This window comes from Amphiura filiformis, chromosome 10 (assembly GCF_039555335.1).
Source record: "Amphiura filiformis chromosome 10, Afil_fr2py, whole genome shotgun sequence".
In the NCBI taxonomy this organism is placed as follows: domain Eukaryota; kingdom Metazoa; phylum Echinodermata; class Ophiuroidea; order Amphilepidida; family Amphiuridae; genus Amphiura; species Amphiura filiformis.
The window spans coordinates 39,580,215-39,606,501 of NC_092637.1; the positions used below are offsets into that span (position 1 = coordinate 39,580,215).

A 26,287-nucleotide genomic window follows, 5' to 3' on the forward strand; every position below is an offset into this window, starting at 1 on the left:
AGGACCGAGACTACCAATTAATCAACAACAAACATGGCTGCGTACCGGCGTGGACACCGGCGATCTCCGTCAGAAATCAGTGATCATTTTCGCTACATAAATGAACAAGAAGTTGAAGATATTAGTCTAGAATTTTTCTACAAGCCACATACAATTACTCTGCTGCTGATTGCTATCGTAACTACATTTTACTTCGCGTTTACCAAGTAAGTATTTGCCGGTTTCTATGTTCACGTTTTCATGTGTTGAAGGGCGTTACGACTGCGGAATTTGGATCCATTGATAAACAATGAGAAATACAAATATCACCTGTTCATACATACTCACGATATTACGACGTTTCTGATTGGATTTGCGCTCTTTTTTGCTGGTCATAAATACCGTTTATGACCAGTACGCAGGGCATAAACAAGCTGCGTCACGCAGCGTTGGAACCCAATTAACACGATCCACGATTTGCTAGTGTTGCGTGTACGCGCATGTCACCGCGCCCATCTCAAGCGGGCGCAAACGATGACGCGTATCACGCGTTGACTCCCGGCCGTTGACCTCATGAGCCGAGCTGCTCCTGCAAGTAGGCCTACTCATTTTCTTCCAATTTATGAAGGAAAACGGTATGGAAATGTTATTTAAACTTGTAAACCCTTATTATTTTCATTTATATTGAATTGCTAAGAATGTTGGGTATGTATGAACGGGGTTCATTTATAGGATTTTGGGCATGATCGCTCACGCCTCGGGCATAAACAGCGATCATGCCCTCAATCCTATGAATGAACCCCTATTAATTCATACATACACGCTATGTAACAGCGCGCGTGATTGGTCGAGAGCCGGGCATAAACAGCGTTTATGCCCGGTATCCCGATGTGCGATCACTGGGTAGGGAAAATGAAGGAAAATCGTGTTTTTTAATAATGTTACTTGTAATTTTTTGTTATTATTTTGATGAAATAGGAATCACAAAATGTTCTGGTATGTATGAACGGGGTTCATTCATATATTTTCATGACTAGTCTAAACAGTTGTTTATGCCCTCGGGCCGCAAGCGGCCCCTCGGGCATAAACAACCGTTTAGTCATGAAAATATATGAATGAACCCCTAAATCATAATTCAGTGAGTCATATGCTGAATTGATCGAATGATTTGATTCATTAGTTTAAGTTACGGTCCGACCCTATGCTATTTATATCACATGATCACATGTTATGTATCATTAAATATTTAAAAAAAAATATGCAAAATTGCAAACAAGCTGGGTCGGGACCTGGGAAAATTTTTGATGCATGAATGGTAATTGGTTTGTACAATTTTTGTCAGAGAAGAACTGAACGACAGTTGTTTACATTTTGAGAGCATGTAGAGCGTTTAACACAAAACAAGTGGGGTTCTGGTTGGCTGAATCAATCGTCTGACAATCATAGCAACAGACCGCTAATCTGATTGGCTGATTGTGCATCAAAACGTTGCTCGGTGTAGATCGGTGCCCTTGAAGGGAACAAAAAGCTCTGCGTATGTCACTCATTAACAGGGCACTCACCACTCGCGTCAATCTGAGCAAGGGACTGCCATTCATCTCTGAAACCAATTTTGAAAAAAAATTTCTTCCTATGTGCTATTACACAGGTTCTACAAATTTCGAACGTTTGAGGACTTGTTCTCAAGTTGTAGGGTGCCTCCAGGGTTTTATTTTGGCAAGTTTGCATTAGTATAGGCCTATCTGGTAAATACTCACTTTAGAAACCTGTGTCACTGATGTATACATGTCATCTATGATTGCTAAACTTATTCTATGCATCAGCTTTTGTCCAAAGAAATATTTAAAAAGATGATTTTCAGCGATTTTTATGAGCAGCGGAAAGTCCACTCCACGACTATGTACATGTGAATATGGTAATGAATGCACACTAAATCGCGGCGACACATACACATAGCTCCATGGAACTCGCGGTCGGAGCCGTGAGTTCCAATTATTGGATATTACACCTGCTTTTGTGTGCTTTTTAGTTCAAGTTTGCATAATTTTGATTCGTTTTTAGGGAGTGTTCATAAATACCGTACTTTAGTTGTGGGACTGGGCACTTGATTTGGCACTTTTTTGACCCCCCCCCTTCATAGACATGTACGCAGAACTTTTCTGAAAATTCAGCAACTCAAGGCAAGTAGTTATTGATTTATTTATCAAATATTGGGTTTCCCTCATTTTTGACTGTAACTTCACACCACAACTGTTGTCTGTGCTGAAATAACATTTTCAGTGCAGTAGTTGTAGTCAAGCCCTATATATCTTACCGTACTTGTCACCAATGCGCTATAATTTTTGAGAAAAATGCAAAAATAGGCACAAAATTGGGCAGGGGTGTAGTACCCCCGGGTACAAGGTCTTAGGCAGGATTTGAAGGTTTGGGTGTGTAAATTCAAAAACCTGGGTGTGTTAATTTAAGATTTGTGTACAAAGTATGTGGGCAAAAACTGGGTGTGTAAAACACTCCTTACACGGCTGGCTGCCTAAGTCCTTGCCTGGGTAGTACCCCCTTAAATATCAAAAATATTTAACCTGCGACACCTCAAACAACCTGCCGTGGTTTATAAAAGGAATTTTAATGCAAGATTTAAAAACATTACCATTTTTCTAAGTGTAGTGAAAATTATAATAATGGGTGCGACACAATTTTTTTCAAGTAGGCCTACTGCCGATTTATCGTTTTGACCCTAATGTACAATGTAAGGCTTGCCCAGCCCCCCACCAAAGTATTTATGAACAAGCGAGTGACTTGCTTACTACATGTAGGTATTTTTTTTTGCATTGTCATTGCTTGGACAATAAAAAAATGAATTTGTACATACACGCTATTTAACAACGTGTGTGATTGGTCGAGAGCCGGGCATAATCAACCTTCATAATTCTCGGTTATAATGGTTAAATGCGTGTGAAGCGCATACAATTTTTTATCAATATTGGTTAAAACTTTTTTGACTCCCTCCCCCTTCTATAAGGAGTCACACTTTTTTGGTCCCTCCTTTATAGACCTCAAACTGACCACCCTCCATTTTTTAAAAACTTAAAGTAGGCCATGGCATTTAAATTTTCGCTGCTTTCTACCAGTATAGATAGTTACTTCAAATGCGAGCCATGTTCCAACTGATTGCACGTCTGGTTAAGAATGAGTAACATTAAATATCAAAAATATTTCACATTAGAACATTAGAAACACTATTTGGCCAAGTTTCAGGGCAAAATGTACATGTATTTAAAAAAATAAAAGTATGGTACCATACCCTGAACTAAATTTATGCATTGGTTTTTAACAAAACGTTGGTAAAAATTACATATTATTGAGCCTTTCCAGTCCTTTTAGCTCATTAACTATATTGATTATGTTCAATTGATAGAATACAAAACAAATATAAATTGATGTATGATGGAAACCATATGTCCGATTTGCTCCAAACAAATGGCATATATTGATCAGTGTACTTTACCCTACTCAATTAATCTGTTTAAAACATGCTCAAAGCATTTCCTAATTTCTAGAAAATGCCTCCAATACCACCTTACATGTACATTGTAAGACTAAGGGCCCAAATCATGGCCTGTATCAGGGGTGTGAAATCTCCTCTTTTAAGCTGAATTCCTCTTTTTTGGAAATTTATGTGAGGCATAAATAGCTTTTTCTTTCATTTTCAGCCCATTTTGAGCATATTTCAGTGCTTTTCCTCTTTTTCCCAATTTTGTGAACAAAGTTCCTCTTTTTTCACTCACACCCCTGCTGTATGTAATTGTAAATGGCCTACAGATATAGTTGTTCAATTTGTAGCACTGGTCGGGATGTATGTAGCCCGGGGGGTACTCAAGTTTGGTTTTTGTTGGGACGTGCCGCTGAGATTTTGGAAGTAGCAGGGTTGTAGCTAGGCCAATTTCTATGCCAGGTGGCAAATTATTGCGAAGCCGAGCGCGCGTAGCGCGTGGAGCTCTCGCACTTACGGCCGGGGGTCCAGGGGCCCACTTAAGGGGTATCACCCCCCTAAAAAATTTTTTTTTTGCTCAGGCATCTCTTATGATGAAAAAATCATTTATTAAAAAAAAACAATAAAAAATTATTTTTTTTTTTGGTGCCGGGTGCCAGGCGGCCCGTCCGGCAGCGCCAGGCGTGCTACAACCCTGGGAAGTAGACCCATAAATATACCAATTTTTCAAGAAATTTGGACCCATTGATATACCAAAAGTCAAAATTTTCGGCCGAATTTACCCAAAATTGTCTTAGTTTTTACAAATTTTGAAAATTTTGGCTAGATTAAGGAAAAATTGGGCTGTTTTCCGAAAAAATTGAGAAAATTTTGAAAAAAGGACCCATTCATCATATACCAAATAGGCTTTGAAAAAGGGGTCATTGATATACCAGAAGGCTGAAAATGCTACCCATGTTTGCGGCACATCCCGTATGGTCATTTGTACTGAGTACCCCGGGGCATGTAGGCAGTTTGCTGGCAGTAAAACAAATATTTACACAATGCACCTGGTTTCTTTTTCATTTGCAGTACCCATGAAGATAACTCAGTACAAAATATTTTCAACGGTTTAAAGTGTTTAGCCTTCTTCTTTCTTATTCTCAGTCTCCTTGCATTCCCAAATGGTAAGTCTTCATTTGTTTATTTGTTTGTTTGTAAAATATGTAATAAAAAGATCATAAAACACACTATGTGTTTATTGTGCTCGATTTGTGCCTGCATTTTATCAAACTTTATTAAAATAAAATTGTTCCTCAAAACCAAAATTAAACAAATTTTTTAGCTCATATTATCGATAACAAAATTGACAGATATCCGGATTCTTATTCAGATCTAAATCATCCAATTATACATTTCAGAAATTACAGTCTACCAGGGTTGTAGCTACGCTGGGCGGTGATGGGCGGACCCGCCCGGCACTCTTAATTTCCACCCGGCACTCAAGTTAATTTTGAGCCCAAATACACGGCACTCCAGTCTCAAATGTTTCAAAATCAATGAACAATCAGTATAAAAATTAACAATTCTTATCAAAATTTCCATTTTTTGACCATTTCATATAAATTTTACCAGGCACTAAAATGTGCCTAGCTATAACCCTGCAGTCTACAATCAGTAACACTATTGCTAGTGGTGCTGATGGTCCAATAGCCAACATTAGCTCATATCATGCCATATGTCTAATGTCCTCGATTAAATTATTTACATAGATACATTGTTTGTAGTTGTAATTTAAAACATAGCAATTTACTTATTTTGATGCTATTGCTAATAAGCAGGAAATTGGTTAATAAATGTTTTTTTTTGTTACAGGTCCATTTACACGTCCTCATCCAGCACTATGGAGAATTATTTTTGGTAAGCCTTCAATTATTGATTCATTTCAATTGGTTTATTTTAGTTTAGTGTTAGTATCCTGGACATTTGAACTTCTAGGGGGCTCTTTTAGATTATTAAAAACTGGATATTCCCAGCAAACACAAAAAATAACATAACATCAGGTTACATGTAAATATCATATTTTTACAAAACAAAAAACTACACTAGCAAAACGTCCTAAAATGTTAACAAAATATTTTGCAAAATGTTATGAAAGTAAACATGTTTCTAACCATAAACGTAGAGCTTTGTAAACCTTTTTGGCTACATTTATAAATGTTCTGAAAACATTTATTTTTAATCTTGCATAACCCAGCAAGCGAAACTTTGCTCGCAATCTGTGTGTTACTGATTGAAAATGTTATGAAAATGTTTTTGCTGGGTTTCTCAGTTCAAGGTTTGCATGGAGTGCTTCATATTTATCAGTAAAAATTAATTATGGTACAGAGGGACACAGGTCTTTTATGGCTTTCCAAGTTTCCACAATAATACTCATACAAGTTGACAACATGGCATTTTTATGGTACCGCTATATGTGACCGTTCACGGCGAATGAGCCGTAAATTCCTCTCCGGTCAATTTTGTTTTATTTCGTGTTTAAAAATAAACATCATAAACTTAAAAATGGTATATCATTTGACTTCAAACGATATCCAGAAGCGGGGTTATGGTTTGTTAAACTTTGCTCCTTCAACAAAATTATAGCTTTTTACGTTTTTACATGTGTCTCTTTTTCCACATTGTTGGCAATAAATATCAAACAGTCATAATTGGCGGTCATTTCAAATCATCCCCAAGTCAACAAGGTTTAAGAAAGTTCTCTCATTGTTAATTGTTGGTTATGCATACCTGTACAAAATACAATGCCTGGTCACCCACCACTTGAACAGGATTTAGCAATATAAGCAAATAAAGACCAGCGCTATTAAAAGTTCTATAGCCATCTAAGGTAGAAGCTTATTATCCACTTCAACAATAGGATTATTGATTAGTTTTTGACTATCGAAATGAGACGGATGTCGGGCCAGCTTAAGTTACCGATGAATATGACCTTCGTACACATTTTACACCGTAACTCAGAATACAATTTAGGGAATTTACGGCTTGTTTGTGCTGCCGGGTCACATATTACTATTAGGGTTCTGCACTTGATTTTTTGGAGGTCATATCAATGTTTTAATGAATTTGCTTGGATGGTAAGATTGTTTGGTTACATGTCATCCCCGGGATGTTATCCCTACTCGATTCCACAAAAATACAGCATCTCACTAGTTTTTTGTTTGTTTTTTGATTAAAATAAATATCACCCTATTTTACCAAAGGAGCTAAATTCTAATAAAGCTATTTAAAACTAACTGGCAGTTGTCATGCAATGATACACATAAATTAATGATTAGCAATCCATAATGGAAATCCCAGTTGTTACTTAATGATGATCATGTAGTTGGAATGCGAGCATTCTTTAAGGTGGTACTACACGTCTACACCCCTAATAAATTTTGTGACTAATTTTGCATTTTTCCCAAAAAATAACTACACACTGGTAACAAAAGTTATGTATATTATAGGGGCAATGAATCCAATTACTTCACTGAAATTTCATACATTCAAGACAAGTGGTTCATTATAGAAATGAGGTACACTCTAGCGGTACCTCTTTTCTTATCATAAATAATGTACCGCTTGTCGTGAGTCACTGTCATTCCAGTGTACTTTTTTATGTGTTATTATTTTTTGAGAAAAATGCAAAAATAGTCACAAATTTATCAAGGGGTGTAGTACCACCTTAAAAGGCTGCATAAATTAGCTAGCCAGGGCTTTTTCTGTAACATAGACCAATCACAGTACGTACATATCAGATGTTTTACTTATTTACATTTAAAGGCGATCTTCTGCGCTGGCCGCTGGTGCATAAATTATTATAAGTGTAGAGTGGTCAGAGAATAATTTGAAGAAAGACCATTACAATTTTGGTTATTGGTACAGTTACATGTATAAAATTATGTATTTATGTTCAATTTAAAATTCAAAGTAAAGGGTCTTAGGAGAAATATAAAACCTAAGGTTGTTGTGAAACTATGCATCCATCTTGTCTCTCTGAATTGTAGACTGGCCCCCAGTCTCGGTTTGGTTCCATCTCTGGATAATGTAACAATAAATAATTACATAATGCCCTATGAAAAAAATATGAAAAGTCCTGTACCCCCCTTATTTTCTTCGATGCCAAAAACCCATTCCTCTTCATCCACAAATCGGCGCCACTAATTACACCCACCACAGTCAACCATGCAGCAATATAGAAATATACTCGTATTATAAGTGAACGCGAAAGTCCATTGAGCGCTGATTCCGAGACTGGCCCAATCTGTTAGAGATCTCCCTTCCAAATATTCGTTCAACGAAGCACGTTGTTTCCGATGTCACTTACGAAAGCCCCGCCCCAGTTTCAATTTAAATATGGTAGCACAAAGCTATGCCGCGGGATGTGACGCAAGATCGGATGGGACACTTGTCAACAACTGAGAGGTATTGAGCTCAAGTGGCATGCGTCTGATAGACCCATGGTACGCGCAATAATAAAAGGCAACCACTCGACTCGGACTTAGGCCTATTGTCCATATTGCGTATATTATCGCGTGCGGTTTGCAAATGTTTGCACATTATTTCGCTAGGGAAGCCTTTTCAAATATCCCCGCACTGCCAAGCTGCGTTGATTGGTCGGATACAATATCGTTGTTTCAGTCGCTTACACAAACGTTAATGTAGTGAAAACATGGACGTGGTATAGAAAGATTGCGTGACTCCAAATCCGTAAAAGTGAACTTCCAGCATTTTGTGGGAACTTGAAGGCAAATTGCTTACAGACTGGGAGGGTCCATGTATTGGGTTGATTTTTAATGCTATGTAATCTACATTACCAGTCGTTCTCTATGGACCCGAGGGAGGGTCTATCTGAATTGATGAATACGCAAGTTTGTACGAGAATATTGGCTGCCGGACTGGAAGATCGAGTGGCAATTCAAGTTTAATGATTCAGTGACCACACATACATTGTAGCTACCAAACATCACTTTTGAGGCACCCAAATGAAAAAACCCTTCTTATATATATTATAGGTTTAAGCCTTTTAGTTCCCCATATATATATCAATTCTTGTTCCAAAACATGTCAATTTTGCCCTTGAATTAGTTTGTTGTCTTGACATTCACCATATCTTCAGGAAGATTATTCCAGGTGTCAATCACCCTCTGGGAGAAGAAAAACTTTCTCAGGTTTAGGCCTTTGTGCAGCTGCTTCTTGAAGAGTTTGTAGTTGTGTCCCCTGTAGTCCAGTCAATCTAAACAAATTTGTGGTGTCACCCACCACTAATTGCAACAAATTTTTTTCACTTTTATACATTTTAGAGATGTCCCCTGAACATCATACCAAAAATATACTAAAATATACTTGGTGGAAAGGTAGTTTTTGGCGGGAATAGGTCATACAGGGGTCAAATTTCAAAATTGCTTCAATCTTTTTAAAAACTATACCAAAGCATTCCTCTAGTCTTCAGGGCTGGGGTATGAACGTTTGGACAGTATTTATTTTGAGCCATTAGAGCACATCAGACATATCGAATTGCATTCTGAATACGAAGAATGTCCTTCTGATATCAAATAATTTTGATTTTTGAAATTGCAATTTAATACATTTTTATGGCAAATCATTAAAATTGATATTTTTGATATTTAACAGTACTCAAGTAAACTTTACAAACCTGATGATTTATACTTAAAGTGTATGTAGGTGGGATGAAAAGCCGACGATCAATTGAAAATTTTGACCTTTCATTATTGGAGATATGGATTTTTTTCCCATAACACCAAAAAAAATTAGGTCTTTTTGGGGAAAAAATCCATATCTTCAATATGAAAGGTCAAAATTTTCAATTGACCGTCGGCTTTTCCTCCCAGCTACATACACTTTAAGAATATATCATTAGATTTATATAATTTACTTGAGGACTGTTATATATCGAAAAATATCAATTTTTATAATTTGTCATAAAATTTAATATTATATTGTGATTTTCAAAAATGAAAATGATTTGATATCAGAAAGACATGCTTCAGTATTCAGAATGCAATTCGACAGGTCTGAGGTGCTCTCATGTCCCACAAAAAATACTGTCGAAACGCAATAAACGCTCATTCTAGATCCTTTAAGGATTCAGAAAAGTATAGTTTGTCATATCTGTGATGTACTATTCTCAGGTTATAAGCAAAAAGGTCAAAGGTCAAATTTTGGGCTACACGTGGGTCAACTTTTAAAAAATGCTCCGATCTCCTTAAAAATGGTTTCAATGTGTTTGTCCTTTAAAAACACTCTAAAATAAGAATAGTTTGCCATATCTTGGATGTTTCGTTACCTAGGTAGCAGGGTAAAAGAGGTTATTGACCATTGAACTCTATTGACCCCGACCTAGTTTTCGATGTTACGCATGTAATTTAACAACCTAAACAGTGCAAATATTATTTAAATGAATTATTTTTGCAAGACGAACAATTTGAGACCATTTTGGTTAAAATCAGACAATTTTTAGTTTTTCGACCTCTGTTGAACCCAACATTTGACCTTTGACCTTTTCGGTTATAACTCAAGAACCGTAAATCACAGATATGGCAAACTATATTTTTTTCTGAATCCTTATGACTAGAGGAATAATTTGGTATATTTTTTAAAATGATTGGAGCGATTTTGAAATTTGACCCCTGTATGACCTTTTCCCGCCAAAAACTACCTTTCCACCAAGTATATTTTAGTATACTTTTTGTATGCTGTTCAGGGGACACCTCTGACCTTCATAGCAGTGAAAAAAATTCTGTTGCAATTAGTGGTGAGTCAAAACCCACTTTGACTGGACTACTGGTGCCTGTATTGTGTGACATGGTGAAGAGCTCCTCTGGTTTGATATCTTCAAGGCCATTCAAGATCTTGAAAACCTCTATACATGTCTCAGATCTTAATATTTTAGGAGTTCAATCACCCTGGAGCTCCTTGAGGAGAGTTATTTATCGAGCTCCTTGTTCTTTTTTGTACCTGTGATTTTGATGCTGACAATTTCTAATTGAGCTCCTTGTTGAGCTCCTAAACAAGTCCGGGAGTGTAAAAAAGAAAAGATGGTGACCGTGCCATCACAGTAAAATGGCCAATTTTTGGACATAAGGACCAAAATCATACTTATTTCAGGTTAAGCGATCTTATTTTTGGAAAACACATTTTCTGATAAAACCAATTATCGAAAGTAACATAAAATATTAAAATTATGAACAAAAGTTCATAGCCTATACACAAAAAAATTTTTTATTGTATTTGTAAGAAAACATGTGAAATTGCATGTCTTTTGCCCATTTCCCCTTAAATTGCACAATATATTAAAATTTTAACTTTTAGTATTAGTAAAGCTATAAAGGATTAGGATTAAGCTATGTTCCCATTTTTATTCCAAAACATTAGTGCTGTATTTGTCTGCATCGGAGTAAAATTAGTAAAAACTAATGACCATACGGGGACGTGCCGCAAATATGGGTAGCATTTTCGGCCTTTTGGTATATCAATGGCCCCCTTTTCAAAGCCAATTTTGGTATATGTATGGGTCCTTTTTTTCAAAAATGTTTCAATTTCCTTTAAAAATAGCCCAATTTTGCCTCAATCTAACTAAACTTTTGAAATTGTCCAAAAAAATTTGGAAGAATTTGTAAAAGCTAAGACAATATGGGTACAATTTGGCCGAAAATTTTGAATTTTGGTATGTCAATAGGTCCAAATTTCTTTCAAATTCTCAGCGGCACACCCCTACCAAAATCAAACTTGAGTACCCCCCTGGGAATAAACCCTTGTTTATTTTGACCCTTTATGTACCTGTAGGTTGCAGTGTAATGTACCTTTTGTTACTGGTATTTGTGCTGTTCCAAAGCTACACCGATGTGAGGAGGATGATGGAGGCAGCTTTCCCTGATCTACAGCAGAATAAGTATAGTGTCCTGGACAGGGTGAGTAATGAATTCCATCTGAACATACTGGGTATAAAGCTGAATTTATACTCGACCGCCAAGCAATTGTGATGAAACGCTTTTGGAAAGCGATGGGCAATCACCGCATTTTGCGATGCATCACTCGTCGCTTTTGCATTTATACTTATCACGGTGATAGCGATTGCAGAAGACAATTAAAATATTCTGAATGCCTCAAAATACATTTTTAAAACATCATTTGCTGTCAATAATTATTGTTTTGAATTAATTTATCACCAAAAGTTAATAATCGAGAAAGACAAATTAATTAGCAAAATAATAGATCCAGTTGGTTGTATACAATGTATGATTGGTTGACGCATTCACGTGTCAAGCGATATCGCTGGGAAGTTGAGATTTCTTCAACTTGCAAAAGCAACATTGTTTTTGCCTCTGCGATTTAATTTGAATCGATTGATCGGCTCATCGCTCTGGAAATGTAAGTAAACACTGAGCATGCGTGATAATCGAGTATAAATTCAGCTTGACATGAAGGCAACATAAAAATAATGTGTTGCTTCTCATCTTTCTCCCCTTATTTTCTCTTCCTTTCCCAAAATGATTCGGTCGTGAATCCTGCAATTATGTTCAGTAACTTGTGAGAATGTAAAGTGTAGAATTTCTTCTCACCCCTATACACTGCTAAGCATGTAGCATGTGCAGGTATTAGCAGGTAGTGTATGTGCAGTGTCACATGGTTAGGAAGTCACATAAAGCTGTTGGTCCCATGTACAGAAGAGTCATTCCTGTACATGTTAAGTGTCAGAGGCCCTTGTAACTTGGATTTCCTGTTTCCCGCCACTTTTTCTCAGCTCATAATGAGGCAACTTTTTCATTATTTTGGCGATTTCCATTTCTCACAAAAAGTTGCAAGGGCTTGCACGTAAGCAAGACACTTGAAGCTTGCGAAATGAATGGGGGACCACCGAAGACTGAATTGTTTATTCCCTGCTTCCGAAATGATTTTGCATCCCATTTTCACTTCGAAGAACATTAAAATATTTAGAAAAAAATATTCTAAAGTGCAATTTTACCAAATAATGAAATAAGCGCAATTTCATAATGCGCGCGGGTGACAGGAAACTTATTGCTTAATTTCTCAGATAAACCTTCTTGCTGGAATTTTTTAATATTAGCAGGTAAAATTTTGAAAATTTGCATACATTGTATCTACAAATTCCCTGTCATTTCAGCTTGATGACCATCTTTCTGCCATATGCCAACTCATGAGTGGGCTTTTCTAATTAAAATCCATACACCCCATATGGAAGACATGGTGTTAATCTCACACACAGGGGGTGAAGATTTCAAATGGAGTCCCCATCCAGGTAACCCAATTTGAAATTCACACTCCCTGTGTGGAAGATTAATGTCATGTCATCCATAGGGGGTGTATGGATTTCAACTGGAATAGCCTATTTCTACCACATCTGTGACGTGTCATGTCAAAAGGAGACACTTTTGGGCAGGTTATCAATTTTGAGGTTTTTACATATCTTAAATATACAGATATTTTACTCCACAATGCCGTTTTCCCCAATGAAATCCGCCATTTCTAAGCGAAGATATTGAGTTCGTAAGTTATGGTATCATAAAATTGGAAATTGAGATACTGGCCTTTAAAAATATTATTGACAATGTTGAGAGTAGGAATTACCTTGAAAATTGTCTCAAAAAATACAAGATACCAGTTATATTCCGGTCTGAAAATATCAGACAATATTTAAAATATAACATCACAAATTCGCAACAAACCCAAATTGTGAAAAAATCACCCCCGGGCAGATTTTTGGCTATTTCTCCTTACGATCCTGCCCAAAAGTGTCTCCTTTTGACATGACACCTCACATTTATTCCATTCACTATTTATAAACCGTTTTACAGCAATATGCAGTGAACTGTTCCGATGTATCATTCTATCGCCTGTGGCAAGCAGCAGATTGGTTTGCATTCTCTCATTTTGCTGGTTGGATTCTCAAGGCTGGGTTGATGAGACACTATGGCATCTGTTGGACAATTAGCATCATGTGGGAGTTAACAGAGGTAAGACTGTCTGCTGAAGTTTCTAGAATTTTCCTGTAGAAACGGGTATTAATTCGGGACCAGAATTTTGTGACATAGTGTAAAATTCAATTTTGATTATCCTTGCAAATTAATTTAGTAGGAATCACTTGATTCCTGCAAGGTAACTACTTTTTGGACTTTGAACATTTACAAGAATTAACTCTGTTTTACAAAAAAGTATTTTTACACTTATATGTTTTAAAAGAATGAATTCGGGGCTCGTGCATTAGACGCATCAACATCAGCGCGCATGCATTATTTTGTCTAATTTCTCTCCCAATAAGTAATACGCGTTCATTAACCTATAAATATAGTGTGTTTGATGAAAGCTTAATACGATAATATATATATTGTTTGTATATGCTCATAATATGTAATTTATTTGCTCAAATTCCATAATGGCGCCTGGATTAATATAACTTTCATCAGAGGCACTCTATATGCTTGTAGACTAGGTTTTACGGTAGTCCATTGATGTTGAGTTATTTCCTTCTCTCTGTAGGTTGCATTCATCCACCTGCTTCCCAACTTCTCTGAGTGCTGGTGGGATTCCCTCATAATGGATGTATTACTATGCAATGGACTGGGTATATGGGTAGGCATGAAGATATGTAAGAAGCTGGAAATCACAGAGTTCCACTGGGACAGTATCAAGTAAGATTTCTTAACAGGTTGCCCTGAAAGAACTGTATCGTCAGGAAATTGGGAGTATTTTATTGCCTGAACCAACCAGAACTAAATAATGGATGTGATTATGGAATAAAATGGCTATCCCATACTTTTTGAATTTTGACAATTGACTGCTCCGTTCTTGAAATTTTAGAATTTTATGAACTGCCTCATTTTCAATCTGTTCCATGGAGTCAAATATCAATCAGTGACAATAGACGCTTCATGTGCAGTGATTGTTGTTCTTAATACAGATCTTGATTGATATTTGCATCCGTGGAAAGGTTTGAAAATGAGGTAGTTTCGTAAAATTCTTATATTTCAAGAACTGTGTGGTTAATTTCAAACTTCAAAAAGTATGTGATGCCTGATTTATTCCACAACCACATCAGTTCTTTAGTTATGTGTGGTTAGAGCATTAAAATACCCACAAAATTAAGTTTGCGATGATACAGTTCTTTCAGGGACACCCTGTAGATGTGATCATTCGAGCCTGATGAAGCCCTATTAATATGAATGGTTTCATTACGTAGAAAAATTCCTTTCTCCTCATCCATCTGTTAAGAAGCAGGAAGTGGATGGATCAACAATGAAATCAATTGTTCTTGAAGAGCTAATGAGAAAGCTCTTTCCTTTATAGTTACTTCCTATGGCTTCACCAATTGGTTTCTTCCCTTTCTATGCAGTAGACTGCAGGGCTTACATTTAGTACTTGTCGGGCTTGCCCATTGAACAAATTCAGGTAGATACACCTTGGGCAAGCTGTATACCGTAAAAACTCGATAGTTAGCATATGTGCTTACTTGCTTACTATCGAGCACTTTTAAAACATGCAAACATGAAGAGCCCCATCCACAAAAGCAAATCATCGATACACATAGTTATATACGAGCAAGAAAACCTGCAAATGTGTGTCTCAACCCCATTAGCTCAGTTTGTAAAGTGCCGGACTTTGGTACAATTTCATGTTTTCAAAAGCGCTCGATTGTAAGCACATCTGCTAACTATCAAGTTTTTACGGTATGCTGGCAGGCATGTTGTAAAACACAGCCAATTCAAGGTCCATGGGGGCCAAAGGCGGCAAATTTGAAACTGAGATAAATGCAAAAATATACAATAAAATACATAAGAAAATAGACATCAAAACACCCCATAACTTTAGAACCAAGTATGCTAGTATGCTTTTCAGTAATTGATAGCCTATTGTATAGATAATGTAATAATTGCAGTAACTCAATTTTCTAAAATGCCTCCTTTGGCCCCCATGGACCAGATCGTGTCACAGATGTAAGCCCTGAATTGTGGGTATGCCTATATCTATGGGTAGGGGTGATGATTGGTAAGAAATTGGAAATCATGGAGTTCCACTTGAGGCTTTGAGCATGGTTGTTTTTATTATCAAATTTTACAAAGATAATGTTGGTAGGATAATCTTTGGTATGATAGTGAAGATATCTTGCTGATGGATAGCTTTTAAAAGAACATACTTAATGACTGATGAACCCCTATAAACGTACTGATGCCAGAAAAATACAGGACTCAGTTTTGGGGTATTTAAAAAAATATTTTCCTGTTTTGCCAAATGAAACAGCCCAATCCACCTTATGCCTTTACATGGAACTGACTGGCAATAAATAGTCACATTTGGCTAATTTTTGAAAAAGAGCCCAAACATTCGTTTTCAGATTTTTTTTTGTATGCATTGACAATCAAGCGTAATAGTGCTGTCTTTCTGGTTCGGAAGTAGTCTTGTTACAAAGCTGACCCCCTCTCGTACTATTACGTATAAAAAAGATGATATAATTTGAAAAACCAAAAAGCCTTCATTTAAAAGCAATCTGTCAATCTTTGAAGTTTTACAGCCCCTTCAATACTGCTGTGCTCATGTGCAGTACAGAATAATTTTTCTTCAGTAATATTTGTAATTGGTGCTCTCTTGTTGGCTACCAATTTCCCCTGGGTGGAGTGAGGCGAGTGATTTTGTTTACTGCTGCACCACTGCACTTTCTCATGTATCAAACCTCTCATGTACCCAGACTAATGGTTTTGTATGTATTTGCTATTCTTCTATTCCAACAGAAATATTCGTACTACATCTGGTAAAATCAGACGAGCAGTATTACAGTTCACACCAGCCAGGTTAGTGCTTAAATTTGATGATAGGAAGCAAAATTAAACTTCTACGCTACTCAAATTTGATACACTCACTGGGACACTTTCACCATCTTAACTGGTATCTTCAGCAGATGTTATTGCTCTGACAATTTGTTGCTAGTGATGTTGAGATACCTCCAATTATGTCACAGTTGTAGATGACATCAAAAAGAAGATGTTGTGGTCACCCTTGATATCGTGGGGGTCAGACGGATTTCCCAGACAGGGTCAAGGTCTAACTCTTTGTCACGATTCAGTCTGGGTCTTTTTGACACCACATTTTCTTGTTTGACTGTCATCTATACCTGTGACGTCATCATCTCATTAAACAGTTACTTAGATGCAAGTGACCATGCTTAGATCCCAAAGTGACTAACATTTATGGAGGGCAGAATTAATTGCCAAAATGAGTAAAGCTGGTTTCATACTACCCTGCCGCTTGCCGCTGAGCGGCGTGGCGCACCCGCATTGCAGACAAACGGACACAATCAAGACTTGTCATTGGTTGAAACGCCCTGCCGCTTGCCACAGCGGCAAGCGGCAGAAAAGTATGCTGGGGGCATAACATGTCATTTGCACTTGCCCATTTCTGGCACTGAGCAGTCAAAGTGCTTGTGTATTATGGGTAGTGACATAGGCCCTCTATGTGTTGACCAGGTGCTAATACACTGTGCCATAGGTCCTCATTTTGATACTGATAGTAACTCAATTCTACCATTGCATTTCTTCCCCTATACAGTTGGACACACGTGCGGTGGTTAGACCCCAGCTCATCATACATGAGAGTCATTGCTGTATATATTCTAATTGTGTTTACTCAGGTAAGAAGCCTAGTGGATTCATAGGTGAAATCCCAGTGGATCATACCCCTATTTTATGCAGATGTATCTGACCATATTTGTGAAATTCTGCTTGCTTTGTGCGCACTTGTTCAAATGTTATATCATATTTGACACTTTTAACTTGACAATGGCAAAGTTGTGTGTGATTTGTTCCAGGAAAGTTATTCTGGTAGGGCAAGACCCTCCTTGGAAGAATTTTTCACTTGACCTTCATCCCCCATTGTTCATACCCCACTGGTTTAATTTTCTTCTTATGATCCAAGAATTGTGCAATTTTTTTAACCTGCAAATTAAAGTAAAAGGGATATAAGTCACTTTGCAGCAAAACAGATTTTAATTTTGTCATCCTTGCATGAAAACTATTCCTTGGAGCAGTTCACACCTATAGTTTCACAATTCAAGAATAACGGTGAAAAAATGTTTTAAAAAACTCAAGAATTTGCCAGTGTAACATGACAGCCCTATAATGAATTAAAGACAAAGATAAAAAGACTAGTTTGCGTCTGACGTCATCTGTCAATCAAACTAGAGCACGAATTGTTTACAAGTGTCGTGATGATATGAGTTGCTGAACGTGGCGGTAAAACCGGGTGCCTGATTGTTAATTTTGCACCTACAAACATACAAACCATCTCAAAAGTTAGATCTGTATAGTAGGAAACTTTCCCTCGTGAAGGCACCATGTCAACAATGCCTAGAAAAGTTGCTTTTTGCCTTGTAAAAGTACGTAATTTTCGCCATTTTCTGCTATTCGTTTTCTCCGATTGGCACCAGATAAATCGACCTTCCTTGTACGCGCTATTAACCAATCAAGGATCATAGAGAATTTGATTGACAGTGACGTCAGACGCAAACTAGTCTTTTTATCTTTGTCTTTCATTATACACCAAACAAACAACAAAATAAATGGCACACATGCTGGTTATTGGAGGGTGCACTAATACATGAAGAAACTAATGCCAATTAGTAGCTGGGTAATGTGTTTAGAATAAATAGCCAGGCCTGTGCATTTCTAAATTAAACAAATCTATATGACAGCTGTTTGAAAATGCTTAATGTAAAAATGCTTTGAAAACATTAAGGGGGTACTACACCCTTGCCCAATTTTGTGCCTATTTTTGCATTTTTCTCAAAAATTATAGCTCATTGGTGACAACGTAAGATATGCATATTATAGGGGCAAGGACTACAACTGCTGCACTGGAATGCACGAAACACGGACAACAGTTGTGGAGTTATAGTCAAAAATGAGGGAAAATCAATATTTGATCAATAAATCAATAACTACTTACCTTTAGTTACTGAATTTTCAGAGCAGTAGTTGTAGTCCTTGCCCCTATAATATACATATCTTACTTGTCACCAATGCGCTATAATTTTTGAGAAAAATGCAAAAATAGGCACAAATTTGGCTAAATATATAGGATTGGGCTAAAAAAAATAACAGTAATTTATCATTAAATAAGTAGATAAGCTTTTTCAGTGGGTTATGGTATTTCTATGAGTAGGCCGTCAGAGTGTGACGAGACATCTGACGAGACTCGACCACTCAGTACTGGGGACCGGCTGCCCAGTACTATGATAACCGAAATATAATAACTTATTTATCATTAATCCCAATTGTGTCACACTTTACACATTTTACTGATATCTGAGTAAGACATAATCGTTGTAATGCTCCACGCAAGACGGTCCATTTGGCCCATTCATACACTGGTATTGTTGTAACAATATATAACATGACATCTTTAAAAATGAAATTTTCCTACTTGGTGTTTTCCTCTAAGCGACAGTCACACTAATTGCCCATGTCATGTGTGACATTACATCATGAGTATATGGCACTGTTTGTCAGGGGGTCAAACCCCTGCCCTTTATATTTTTCCCCCACACTTTTTAGACAGACACCATTTTTATCAAAAATTGAACCCCCACCCTTTTGCAGTGTTTGTGACCAAAGCTTACAACATTACTTTATCAAATTCGGAAGACTGAACATCGGCGCTACTGCAGTTTCATACAGTCACTTCCTGGTCCATTTTATCACTATCTACACCATCAATCCATTTCAGAATCCGAATTGATGCAGAATTTATCCTCATCTAACAAACACTCATGATTTTCTTCTGCGACATTATTGGCACAACTGAATCACTGCAATAATCTTTCCAAAAAAAAAACTTTCCCCATTAGATTGTTTATTGTGAAACACATGAGCAAATGGTAAAGAGCTGACATCCTGAATCAATTGCGATACGTCATGGTCAGTATCTACACAGCCGCTGTGGTTCCGCTCCCTTCACTTCTAGTGTGGAGCGAGCGGACCAAAGTGGCTGTATGATGGCCATTCATCAAATTCGTGGATCGTCGATTCTATTATGGGTGATGTTAACGAGTTGAAAACATCAGCAAATTAATTTCCAAAAGTTTTATTCAAAATTTACAAATAAAATATGAAAATTTGAAGAAATCATCAAAATACTTTATTATAATATTTTTTTTTTAATTTTTAGCTTTACCCACACTCTTTATATATTGCTCACACGCTTTTTAGAAACCCACCCTTTATACAGCAAAATTTTAACCCCCACCCTTTTTACCGATTTTCGGAATTCCAAACCCCCACACTGTAGAAAGCGTGCCGGACAAACAATGTATGGGTGAAGGATATACTTCCAAACTGTTAACTTGAACAAATTTTGAACAAATTTTAATCTTTCCCAAGAGTAGCCAGTGCACATAAACAGTTATGTGCACTGGCTACTCTGGGAAAAGATTAAAATTTGTTCATCCTATTAAGGTTGTGTGTCATGAATTGGGGGCCAAATGCGTTACATGCTCAAAATTAGAAAAATAATCTAGTTCAGTAACCTTCTACATTCTTGAGATCTGGGCCAAAATGTCCTGAATTGTTTCTTTAATGTAACACCACCACCTTTTCCTATACCCCAATTCATGACGCACGACCTTAACCAAGAGAACTAAGTATAATCAATTTACAACTGTTAACTTGTATATCTGTGTTTTTTTATTTTCTTCAACAGATAGCAGAGTTGAATACATTCTTCATCAAGCATATCTTTCTATTCTCACCAGACCATCCTTTGGGTGTTATACGGATATGTCTTATTGTATCGATGTCAGCACCCACCCTTCGGTAAGATTGCCAGGTGTACCCAGGTCTCCAAACGAGGACATATATATCATCTTTTAATCGCAACTTAAGGGATGGGGTATGAACGTTTGGACAGTATTTATTGTGGGACATTAGAGCACATCAGACATATCGAATTGCATTCTGAATACGAAGAATGTCCTTCTGATATCAAATAATTTTGATTTGTTGAAATTCGCAATGTAATACACATGTTATGGCAAATGATTAAAAATTGATATTTTTCATATTTAACAGTACTCGAAGTAAACTTTATAAATCTGATGATTTATTCTTAAAGTGTATGTAGGTGGGATGAAAAGCCGACGAATCAATTGAAAATTTTGACCTTTAGTATTGAAGATATGGATTTTTTTCCCAAAACACAAAAAAAATTAGGTCTTTTTGGGGAAAAAAATCCATATCTTCAATATGAAAGGTCAAAATTTTCAATTGATCATCGGCTATTCCTCCCAGCTACATACACTTAAAGAATATATATCATTAGATTTATAAAATTTACTTCGAGGACTGTTATATATCAAAACCGACAAAAATATCAAATTTTAATAATTTGTCATAAAATTTGTATTATATTGAATTTCAAAAAATTATTCAGAATGCAATTCGATATGTCTGATGTGCTCTCATGTCCCACAAAAAATACTGTCGAAACGCTCAAAATGCTCATTCCAGATCCCTTAAGAGACACACAGAATTGATGATGTCCATGGTTTAGGTTGCAAATTATAGTAAAAATGCTATTTAGAGCTGACCTCCTTTTAGAGGGTTTAGGACATGTCCTGATTAGATTGTGGGATTTCATGTGCATAAAGTGCATGGCTGTTGTTCTGAATTCAATTTTCTTTATTATGTATGAAGATTAGCATAAATTAATGAAAATTATTAAAATCCAAATAAATTTTGAGTTATACATGTAAGATTAGATTTAAAATATTCTAGATTCTACCAGTTTGATACGTCACTCATGGGGGAGTAAGACAGTGTCTCTTCAGATTATTTGCCAATGTGATAGCCAAACTTCTATTTCATGTGTACGTGTTTGCGGGCAAACGAGGACACACACAAGATTTTTCAACCTAAACTGCGGACTTACTTCCAACCGAGGACAGCCTGCAGTCTCAAACTGCTGCAAAAGACCTCAAATGCATGCTAAATGCATTATAGCGCTTATTAGCCTTAAACTGAGGATCACACGTGTAAAAACTACAGTCAGCAGTTGATGGATAAAATTCTGTTTCGTATTATACACACAAAAAATCCGCCATTTTAGTCCACAGTTAGGCGATGAAAACATGATACACACATTCTCGGTTAGATAGCAATACACACTGTCCTCGGTTGGCGACAAACACACACAGGGGTATACATGCTTGTGTATTGCATCATAATGATAGTATATAAACCTTTTCAATGCTCGAGGTTGGATATGCAAATTATTGTTCGCTTTGGACTTGATGTCACAATGAAAAGCAATAAAGGGGGCAGCCGTCAGGTCTCAAGAATGCATTAGGTAAACATGCGGTAACATAAGAAGTATACATTTATCTAAAGGAAAAGACTTCATCTAAATATTAACACAGATTTTAGTGGTAAAGAACCATTTTGAAGAAAATTGCACACAAAAAATATTTGCCAACTTTTTGTGAACAAATTTTTAAAATGTCCTTGTATGAATATGAGGCCTTTGCGGTCTTTTTCTTCTCAAATTTCAGAATCCATTGTACTTTTTTTCTATTGTTTTTTAGGATAGCAGCCTTATTTTGACTCTATTTACTTATTGTATTTCTGAAACTTAACAGTCCCCTTAAAATCTAGAATGAAATTCAAGTGAAATTGATTGACTATTTCTTATTTGCAGACAATATTACACCTATGTGACAGACCCAAGATGTAAACGGGTTGGAACTCAATTATGGGTGTTTACGTAAGTATTGAACAGCAATTCATAACCTCATTAATATATGCGATACATGCGATCCAATCATTTATATTTATTTGGCAAACGCTGAACGTGGTACCTAATAAACAACAGTGGACCTCCGTGCCGTCAGCGTAAATATTAGTAACCTTCGCACGCGCCGTGTTGTAATAACTTTGCATCGGTAATATGTCAGGCATTGTGAAAAATCTAAACATTTCCTCGGTTCCAAAGGCAAAATGTTTAGATGTTTCACAATGTCCTCCAAATAACCAATGCGCAGTTATTAACCTCTAAATGTAGATTTACATTAGGCCTAGTAAAATAAATAACACATATATTATCTGGTCTCTCTCAAAATTTAGTGAGTGATGAGTCCCTTAGCATTTTTTAATTTGTTACAAATTTACTATTCATTTCTGTGTAAATTTGCAATTTCAAAGGCTTTTTCAACCCATCTTAAAAATGGAGAGGCCCCTGATATTTTTGTTATTTCCCCAGAGACCTACCTCTACAACTAGCTATTAGAAGTGTTTGCAAAACCAAGAACTTCTTAACATGTCTTTTCATTACAACAATTTTAGAAACAAAGTAAATGAGCAAATATGAAAAATGACCAAAATATTTTAAAATCTTCAAATAGTGGTGAGGGTGGGGACGATAACATACCTGCCAACTGTTCCTCATTTGGGGTTTACCAAAGTGAAAATGAGGGACAGTCCTGTTTTCTGAAAATTTCAGTGATGGCAAATTTAAATGTAAGAACAACAGGAAATGATGAAAATATCTCTTTAAAATTTGCTATAGCATTCTCTTTAGTCCATTGTGATAAATTCAGACCTGCAAATCCTTCTCTGAATTCTGAAAGTATTGCACTCCGTCTTTGAATTTGTCGATACCTGGTTTGTGTGCATGTACATTGTACAAGATTTTGGTCTCAATGTCCCTCATTCAGACTTCGGTAGGTCTGCGATAAACGTGTTATTTATTTTACTTGGCCTTACTGACTCCATGAATCAAGTTGATTGCTCTCTCAAAAAAGGAGCCAATTTCCTCATAAAAATATATAGGTTTATTTATTTTTATTAAAATTTTGGATCTTTATCCAGATAAACTGACTGTCAGGAGAGATTTTCTGCCACCCCCCCCCCCCAACTGGCTCGAAACCATGTAGGAAAAACCTGCACTGTGCATATTCCTTTTAATGGTCTGTTTAAGACTAAAATGTACCTTGATTACAGTGCAAATTTGTTATGAAACTGCACTTTTTCACAAGCATTTTGTTGCATGCAGTTAAATCATTTTTGGTGCATGTCAGTTAGGCCCTCTTAAAAAATTTGAGTAGAATTGTAGTGTAAGGGACCAGAGAGAGACATGAAACAGATATAACAATGACTTTATTGCAGTATTATCATCATCTTGTACATGTTTTTGTTGTTGTAGGGCTGTGACTTTAATAGAGTTCCTGATTTGCGTCAAATTTGGTGTGGACGTGTTTTCTCAGCTCATCATGCGTAATGTCATTATCTGGCTTGTTGTACAGGTTAGTTTACAAATCAAAGAAATCAAAATAAGACCATTCACATGTGTGAAGAAATGTAGAACAATTTGACTTTTTCGAGATGGTGATGTAAGTTCATACTCCAATGGGCGTTGTGTTAAATTGAGCACACTGACTGAAAGAACTGGTTTGTTGAAAGTGTTGCATGTGTACACTTGCGACGTAAATGTGACAAAGTACTGACATCGCTGTCTCGAGTAAGCCAATGTGACCATCCACCATGAACCCAATGTAAAGTTGTCAGTGCTTTAATATAGAGATATTGACCAATAAAGCTTACATAAACCATACATAAATTGGCTTTTTGACTACCTATTTCTGAAGCAATTATGACAAGTGATATAGCTGCCACAGATTCCTTGGCCAGGTGATAACAGGTGGCAATTAATGGATGCATCATTTTACCAGCAAATAAATTTAAATGTACTTTAAAAATGAAAGCCAAACATTGAGAGCTTTTCACACCAAAAGTTAGACATGTTCAATACAAGGAGAAATGTGAACAATATGTAAATAAAACAATGCCTGTGTATGATGGTAGCCCTATACTCAGACCTGCCAACTGTCCCTCATTTGGGGTTTACCAAAGTGAAAATGAGGGACAGTCCTGTTTTCTGAGAATTTCAGTGATAGCAAATTTAACTGAAAGAACAGCAGAAAATGATGAAAATGTCACTTTAAAATTTGCTATAGCATTCTCTTTAGTCCATTGTGATAAATTCAGACCTGTAAAACCTTCTCTGAATTCTGAAAGTATGGTACACCTCAAGTCTGTGAATTTGTTGGTACCTGGTTTGTGTACATGTACAAGGTTTTGGTCTCAATGTCCCTCATTCTGACTTCGATAAGTTGGCAGGTCTGTATACTAAACCCATGAAGGTAGTTTGCGACCTCAAGTTTTAAGCTGGCAACCCAGGCCCCTGGTTGATGTAACATATAATTGCACATCTTTTTGCATTGCTCAAGTCTCCTATTAAGAATACAGTCTGGTATTTATATGTTTATGATGAAATTTCTCTGCTGAATTGAGAAAGCCTGAGCAAAGGAGCAAAACCTAACCAGTATTATGGTTAATCTGTGTTGGTAATTGAATATATGAAGTCGCATTTTTAGTTCACAACACATTCACTTACTAATTTCATAATCAAAAAGTGGACAGTAATATAACATTTGTGAATATCTTAAATCAACATCACCTTTTGTTTGTCTCCACAGTTGTTGATGGTCCTCATATGTTTGTATGTTGCTGTTTTCTTCTTCCAAAGAAGAACGCAGGGTCGCAGTAATTTGCCGACTGCTACCCTCGATTGGCTGCGCTCCACAAAGCGCTGGGTATCAGAGGTTGAGGAGTCGGCGAAGATACCGGAAGGGGAAGAAGTAAATGGTGGTTCCCCTGCAAATGGATCCACGGGATCCGGTGACTCAAGTCATCCATATATGACGAGACAAAGAGTCAGGGTTAGTAGGAACCGGGAAGAGGAGCCCTCATCGAGCGGTTGATGAAAGATGTAACAAAGTGGTTTTTTTAACCAAATGGATAATTTTATGGAATGACCTTGCCAAGGGCTGGTATGTATGTGCATAGAACTTCATTGACTATTGTTAACATCTGCATTTTCTGCATAGGCCTTTAATGGATACAAAAACTTGTTTGTTAAAAGTGGTATCTTATATCTCTTCAGTACGTTCTACAACCTTTTTTCAGGGTAATGTTGATGGTGTAGTGATACCTCGTGTTGCTTTGAGTTTTGTAGTGACATCATTGCATATGTTATGCCTCAGTCACACATAGACGGACTGTGTCACATACATCACTGTATACAAAAATATATTATTTATTATTTATATAAAATTATTATAGGAGATTTGGGGTTGGGGCCTCACAGCAGGAACGTATTTGCAACGAACATGGCTGTTGTGTTCGAGTTTCGTTCCTTTCTCTGTGTTGTGGCCGGTAATAATGCTGCAGGCATCCTACGTATGTCTGATTAGCATTCATTTTCCGACAAATGATCTGGGTTAAATGAATCCATCCCATGTTCGCAAGTAATGCATCCCCTGCCAGCACCAGCGAACACTTCCTGAAGACCTGAATAATATAAACGATAGAATACGGAACAAATACAGCACAATACGAACACACAGTGGACAACTACCGAACATGTGTATTTGGCACTCTCCCTGTCAAGTTTTGTGCATGCACAAAACATGCCGACGGACTTAACGAACATCACTAATACAAAACGCATTTAGAGGATGATAGCAGGAAATAAAAAGAAATAAAACAAGCATTGACATACAACAACAAATTTACTGAAATACCATCCGTTTCTCGTATTTAGGGCCAATCCGGCGATGTGTGACAGGGGCATAAGGTTGTGTAGCCTTCAAACTCATATTACGGCATTCTCTGAGCCGCAGCATAATATGCTTAGGCTATGCCAGTTGAAATCCATACA

The 26,287-nt window shown here is 36.8% G+C and overlaps 1 protein-coding gene across 1 annotated transcript; it reads left to right on the top strand.

The window, feature by feature from the left end:
- Nucleotides 1-26,287, top strand: LOC140162834 (phosphatidylserine synthase 1-like). Its single transcript, XM_072186145.1, has 12 exons — nt 1-206; nt 4,541-4,635; nt 5,324-5,368; nt 11,297-11,421; nt 13,327-13,485; nt 14,009-14,160; nt 16,255-16,314; nt 17,069-17,150; nt 20,216-20,328; nt 22,208-22,273; nt 23,711-23,810; nt 25,044-26,287. Exons 1-12 carry the CDS (start codon nt 34-36, stop codon nt 25,326-25,328), a joined length of 1,455 nt encoding a protein of 484 aa, XP_072042246.1. The 5' UTR covers nt 1-33; the 3' UTR covers nt 25,329-26,287.